The 6892-nt window shown below is 44.5% G+C and overlaps 1 protein-coding gene across 1 annotated transcript; it reads right to left on the minus strand.

Annotated features, from left to right (window-relative positions):
- Positions 1-357: 357 nt before the first annotated feature.
- Positions 358-6277, minus strand: LOC132350465 (myosin-8-like). Its single transcript, XM_059899649.1, is given in 9 exon segments — positions 358-630; positions 1635-1730; positions 2291-2374; positions 2376-2399; positions 2584-2757; positions 3067-3192; positions 4802-4996; positions 5086-5394; positions 6173-6277. Coding segments are annotated over 9 exon segments (1263 nt in total). The 3' UTR covers positions 358-480.
- Between the last annotated feature and the right edge of the window lie 615 nt (positions 6278-6892).

A 6892-nucleotide genomic window follows, 5' to 3' on the forward strand; every position in this document is an offset into this window, starting at 1 on the left:
ATGCTTTGTTCACTGCTATTCCCATAGTACTGAGAGCAGGGCCCGGCGCATAGTAGATGCTCAGTAACCACCTGCGGAGTGGGTGCATGAGTGTGTCCTGTCTGAAGGCGTAACCTCAGTGAGTGGTTTCCTTAGTCATTTGTAACAGTCTAGAGAGACTTAATAAAATTACGTCCAGTAAAAGGTAATTGTGTGTGTGTGTGGTGGAGCTGGAGATGGGAAAGGGGATGCGGGGTGGTGAGGGAGGTACAGATATTGAATGTTCCACAAAGCCATATATAATGTTAGAATAATAATAGCTAGGTGAGAACTGTGTTTGAGAATAAGTAATTTTGGAAGTAAATGAGTCTGGTTCAGTTTATCAGTTCACTGTAGTTTTTATTTATTCAACATGAGGAGAAAAACATCACAAAGCAAGTGACCCAAAATGGCACATTTTGTGCATTTCTTCAGCCCCTTGGCAGCATCAGGCAGATGTGTTCACTCTGCACTGACTTGTGTGTGAATCTCCCGGCTCTTCACCCGCAGCTTGTTGACCTGGGACTCGGCAATGTCAGCCCGTTCCTCGGCCTCCTCCAGCTCGTGCTGGAGCTTGCGGAATTTGTCAAGATTAGCATTGGATTGTTCCTCCTAAGAATAAAGTTGTGAGAGTTAGACTTTGTGGTTCTCATTGCACTTGTCACAAACAGGATTATTTCCTCAACTCAGATATTTCCTTCTTACGGTTTGTTTGTCATATCTGATTTCAAATCCAGACAGAACTTGTAACTTCAGTTACATTTTTTACTCTAAAGAATGAAAGAAGAAATAGTTTGAAATGGAAGAGACGAGCTCATTATGTCAAACCCATGTATACGTGCAGTCTATTTACGATGTATGGACTGAGTGGAAAGGAGGAAGAGACCCATGTGCGCTCGCTCACAGAGGTTAGACAGTAAATGTAAGGTCAAATTCTGACTTTGGGAAAATCCCAGTTGAAGTGTTTTTGCCATATATTTTAACTCTGGTATACAGAGACGCTGCGGGTGGGGGGATGGGGATAGGAAGAAATTATGCCCTTTGTTGGTTGCACTTACTACCATTCGTGCCTCTCCCTTTCGTGTTCCCTTTTCTTACCTCTTACCCACTACATTGTGTCTGGAAGAGTGGGGAACAACCAGGAAAAGTGAAGCTGGAGAATCTCCCAACACATCCTAATTTGCTACAGCGAATGTGCAGGGATAAGTCCCTGCTGATGACAGTGGTAGTGAGGGAAGGAGTCAGCTGGGGTAAAAGATTTCTGTTTGGCTTTTGGGAACAATTGATTTTGTGCATTTCTAGAGGGAGAGGGATATTTATCATGGTGTTAGATTTTCTGCTGGATATTCTTTGCAGCTATCAAGTAAGGTGGGTTATTTGGAATTTTCTTTTTTTCCCCCAACCCCTACAAATTGCTTAATAATAAAAATATCTCGTCTTGAGGTCTTATTCTATAATTAGGATTTGGGGGTAAATTCATATTTATATCCTCTCTCTTAAAATAAGAATGACATATTCTTACTTGGTCTCTTTCTTTCTCATTAACACATTCTCTTAATATACTTTCTACCCCCAACGAAGTTTTCTTCTTCCCTCAAGGGCTTAAAGATACTTACAGCCTCCTCAGCTTGCCTCTTGTATGATTTCACCTTTGCCTGTAATTTATCTACCAGGTCTTGCAGCCTGAGAACATTCTTGCGGTCTTCCTCAGTCTGGAAGTTTGAAAAAAATGGTCTGCATTGAATCCAACAAAATCAACCCACTACAGGTGGTGAAGTAAATCACTTTGATATGATGGCAGGTGGGCCTGGGGTAAATGTGGTCAACTCTGAGGCTTCCTTCATAGTATTAACAGTAGCCACTCTTGTTAAATGTCCACTGTGTGCAGGCACTATATTGGAGAGTTATACACGTCTCTAATCCTTACCTCCCTACTCTGGTGAGTAGATGTTTTTATTCTATTTTACAGGTGATGAATTAAGGTTGAGAGTGTTAGGTAACCTATCCGAGTTTAAAAAGTAAGAGGCCAAACTAGGACTAATACCAGTTTATCTGTCTTTGAAACCTGTATTCTTTCCTCACTTACACGATTTTCTAAAGGCCTTCCTGATTTTCCTAGCTTAGGAAAGGGTCTGTGATAGGTGATTGTGTCATTTGCCCCTTATGTATATCGAGTTAACATGTAGCTGTTTGTGAGTACCACATAGTCACCAGGTTTTCAATTTCCCTTTGTGCAGGAAGTCTGGATATTCTAGAAAGCTCTTCCCCTTACCTGGTAGGTGAGTTCCTTTACTCTTCTCTCGTGTTTCCGCAAACCTTTAACAGCCTCAGCATTACGTTTCTGCTCACTTTCAACCTACCTCTCCTTCAAGCTCACGTACCTACAATCAAGAAAGATACTTATATAGTCAGTCTTGGGGGATGTTAATTACCTCAGGACCTACTGACGATATTGGGTGGCTGTCCCCAGCCACAGGATAAGGATGGGAGTCAATATACAAGAAGAGAGAAGGATCGGGGAGTGCCGTTTTCACTTTCCGGATTCAGAGAGATTGAGAGACCCACCCTGGCCTCCAGCTTCTGGATGTACTTCTTGCCACCCTTCAGGGCCAGCTGCTCAGCCTCGTCCAGGCGGTGCTTCAGGTCCTTCACCGTCTGCTCCAGGTTCTTCTTCATCCGCTCCAGGTGGGCGCTGGTGTCCTGCTCCTTCTCTGTCAGCTCCTCGGCCATCATGGCCGCCTGGTTAAGTTCACAAGAGGCATCAGTGGGCCACCCACCCCTCCTATGCGGGCACACGGAGGGTGCTGTGAGGCTGGTACTAGGCACGCTGATGCTTTCCTCCTTGCCGCAGCCACCACTGATGCTGCATGGTTCCCCTCCCACTTTGCCTCTGCTGAGGCTCCGTCTCCTTCCGTCTCTCCGGGAAGCCACCACTGACTGAATGCAGGGGTGAGGAGAGGAAACCTACTTGCAGGTCCCAAAGGGGCGGCGTAGAAGCCCCTTTCTTATCTCCAGACAGCATCTCTGATAAGAAAGAATGGAGCGCACATCCTTGACATCCTTCTTGGCCTTCTCCTCTGCATTTTTGGACTCCTGGATAGACTTCTCCACCTCTGCCTGGCATTGGGCTATGTCAGCTTCCAGTTTTTTCTTGGTATTTATCAGGCACGTGTTCTACAAGAAAAATTAGATAAGAGGTTCGGGCTACATTTGGACACTCACAACGATCGGAAGGGAGAGGGTTGGGTGGGGAAAGAAGTCAAGCTCGAGAACGTTCCATTTCTTATTTTTCACACAGGTGAAAAAAAATTAAAGAGACTTTCATTTTTGATAGACAGATATCCCAAAACAGGCCCGAGAATTGTACATAAAAGAATTGAGTAAATGATAAATGTGGACATTCAAATATTTGAGGAAGGATAAATTATTTAGTTAAAGGTGCTGGAACAAGGAAATGGTTGACATAACTATGTGAAATGAAAAATAATTCTCATGATCAAAACATTGTACAGAGTTGTTAGGATGATGACAAACGAGGAAACATTTGCAATGTGCATTACTGAAAAAATATTCCTTCCTTAATATGTAAAAAAGACAAATCATTACGAAAAAAGGGCAAAAGTACAAATAGCTAAGACACACCAGAAGAAATACAAATAGCCAACAAATACGACAAAATGTTCCACCTCATTAGTAATCAAAGAAATAAGAATTTTTAAAATGAGGCATTTTCAACCATAAAATCGGTGAAGATTAAAAAAAAAATAATAATAGCTAAGCACTCTCACTTATTTTCCCCACGGGAGTAAAAATTGGGACAACTTTGTTAAAGACCAATTTACAACATATCATAAATGTCTTTGCTGTTTTGACCATGAATATATACTTCCAGGAATTTACTGACTTTTAGGAATATTAAGGAAATAGTAATCATGGATATATGTGAAAATTTAGTTATGAAGAAGTTAGTCATACAATCTTCTAATCATAAACATTTTTATTGGGAACAGTCTAAAAATATCCAACCGTAGAAGACTGATTAAATAAATGTGCCATAATACACAACTAAAATGGACTGCTTTTCTGCCATTAAAAAACTGTATCATAGAAAACTATTTTAAAATATAGAAATATGTTCACAAGACGTTGTTAAATGAAAAAAAGTTGCAAAAGGATTGATCACGTTTACAAAAAATATCATATTTATGTATAGACACAAGAGCCTAGAATAGGAGATCCCAAAATGCTAACAATATGGTTGGTATTCTTCTAGTTTTTTGGCTAATTCAAAAAATAGTTTTTAAAGCAAGGAATTTTGGGGGAATTCCCTGGCAGTCCAGTGATTAGGGCTTTGTGTTTCCACCGCGCGGGGCGCGGGTTCAATCTCTGGTTGGGGAACTAAGATCCCGTATGCCATGTGGTGTGGTCCAAAAAAATAAGAAATGAAACAAGGAATTCTTGAACTTTCCTGAAAGTAATTATTTCAAAAGACAATCCTAATTTTCTAAGCTTGCAGCTTAAATGTTACTGCCTCTGTGAAGCCTTTTCCAGCCCTTTTATGCAATAATTTGTCATGCCTTGCTCTGATTTCCCCATGATCTTTTATCTTCAGATAAAAGCTCAGCAATCTGTCCATCTAGAGCCCAAGTTATTCCAAGAACTAGGCCTAATGAAAGTTTGTCTTGACCGCTAGCCTGGAAGGAGCGGTGGGAACTCCTCTCCATCAAGCCTGGGTCCTGCCTGCCTCCAGGGTGGACCCAGAGTGGAGTGAGGACGGACACACGTGGGAGTGAAGGAGCTGCACGCGGTCGCTGGCCTCCAGCAGCTCGTGCTCCGCCAGCTTGCGGGTGCGCTCCGTCCGCGCCAGGGCCACCTTCCTCTCCTCCGGCTCCTCCAGCGAGAGGCCATTCCTGCGCTCCACGAGGGCCAGCTGCTCCTTGAGGTCCTCGCTGCTCCTCAGGGCGTCATCCAGATGCAGCTGGGAGTCGTTCACGAGAAACCAGGGGTGAGACCGGAGCCCAGGGCAGGCTGAGGTCCCGCCAGGTCCTCCAGGGGCCGTGCACTCACCTTGAGCTGGCTCTGGACTGAGCACAGGTGTTTCTGGGTCTCTGCCACCTGGCGGTTGGAGTGGCCCAGCTGAATCTCCATCTCACTGAGGTCTCTCTCCATCTTCTTCTTCAGCCTCAGAGCAACATTCCGGCTCCAGATCTCAGCATCCAGCACGCTTTGCATGGCCTTTGCTGCCCGCTGGCTCTTTCTTTTCAGCTGCTCGATTTCTTCTTCCTTCTCAGTGATCTTGCGGTCAAGCTCAGATTTCAGCTGGTTCAACTCTAGCTGGACACGCAAAATCTTGCCCTCTTCATGCTTCAAGGAACCCTGATAAAAGTAAAGGAGTGATTGGGATTGCTGGGGGCAGCCACCTTCTTGAATGAGGTTTTTCATCCCCATTAGGATAAAAAGGGTATTATTAGGCTCATTTTACAAATAAATAGAACAGTACTCAAAAAGGTCAAACAGTTTGCTCCCAAATTGTTACTAGTAATGAAACTAGAATTGAAGCTTTGTTGTTAACAATTTTATGTCTTGAGAAGGACAGAGCATCGTTTTCAATTAATAAAAATTTTGATTACTGTGTCTTTTTAAATAGTGACCATAAGTCAGGAGCCAACCTCTGCTCAAAAAAGACAGAGAAAGACAGAGGAATTGCTCTCCTGTTATCCTGCATATTGCAAATTTCCCTAGACCCTCTTAAGCATCCGCCCCTCACTGGCCAAAGCTGGGGATTGCATCAGGATCCTGCACTCTTTGGACCACACAGAATTCCCAGCAGCCAAAGATGACCGTGTATAACTCTCTGTTAAAACTAAGGGATTCTGAGCTGGCTCTCAGGATGTTTGGTGATTGAGTTCTTGCTTTCTGAGAGGAAGACGTTGAGGACATAATGAACAAGTTTATTTATTCAATAGGAGAAATACGATGGACTAGAGAACACTCATGAGGCGAGGCAGCAGAGAGCAGCTGGTCCCCCCCCAGGGCGGGGGTGGGGCTGGATTCTTCCCATTGGAGCCCCAGTGCCTCCTGCAGGAAGGGCCCCTGGGGGTGGTCTAGTCCCCTTCCTCAGCGCCCCGCCCTCCTTCACATCTCAGACACGTGCCTCCACCTCTTCCAGGGCAGCCTGGAGGTCTGACTTTTCTTGCTGCACTCGCTTCCTGGTCTTCTCCAATTCCTGAAGATTCTTGCTCATTTCTGCAATCTGCATGGTTAAGTCGGAAATCTCTTCTGCAAAGCACAGGCTTGATTTAGGCTGTTTTCACAGGCTCTGTCTGATAGCACCGGCATTTGCCAGGGAATTTGGGGATTGGTGATTCATTCATGACCTTCATATAGGAGAGGACAAAGACAGGGAAACCTTTCGGGGGAGGTGTCGACAAGACACAGGTGTGTGGCCTCACCTGAAGATGCAGAGGGAGGAACAACAGAACACCTGTATGACCCTGAACCTTCACACGGTACACAAAAGGGTCACAGAGAGGACCAGGGGAGACTACTGTGGAGAAAACACATAGAATCATGGTCTCAGAAATAGAAGGGGCTTTAGAGGGCATTGGGTCTGGTCTAGTTTTGTAGGACAGCGGTCTGAGATCCTAAGGGATCTAGTGACAGGATCAAGGACACAAAGCCATGTAGAGACAGAATCCATGGAAGATATGTTCTGTAGAAGAGCACGGAGCTTAGCAGCCAGGCGAAGCCTCTGTTCTCGAGAACAAGGCTTGGCTGTGACTATGCCTTACATTGGGGAAGTTTGGGTCCCAGGGTAAAGAGAATAGATGTGAGGATTTTGTGGGGAATCGGGAAGGAGGAGGTTGTGTCCAAA

The sequence above is a fragment of the Balaenoptera ricei genome, chromosome 16 (assembly GCF_028023285.1).
Source record: "Balaenoptera ricei isolate mBalRic1 chromosome 16, mBalRic1.hap2, whole genome shotgun sequence".
Taxonomy (NCBI): Eukaryota; Metazoa; Chordata; class Mammalia; order Artiodactyla; family Balaenopteridae; genus Balaenoptera; species Balaenoptera ricei.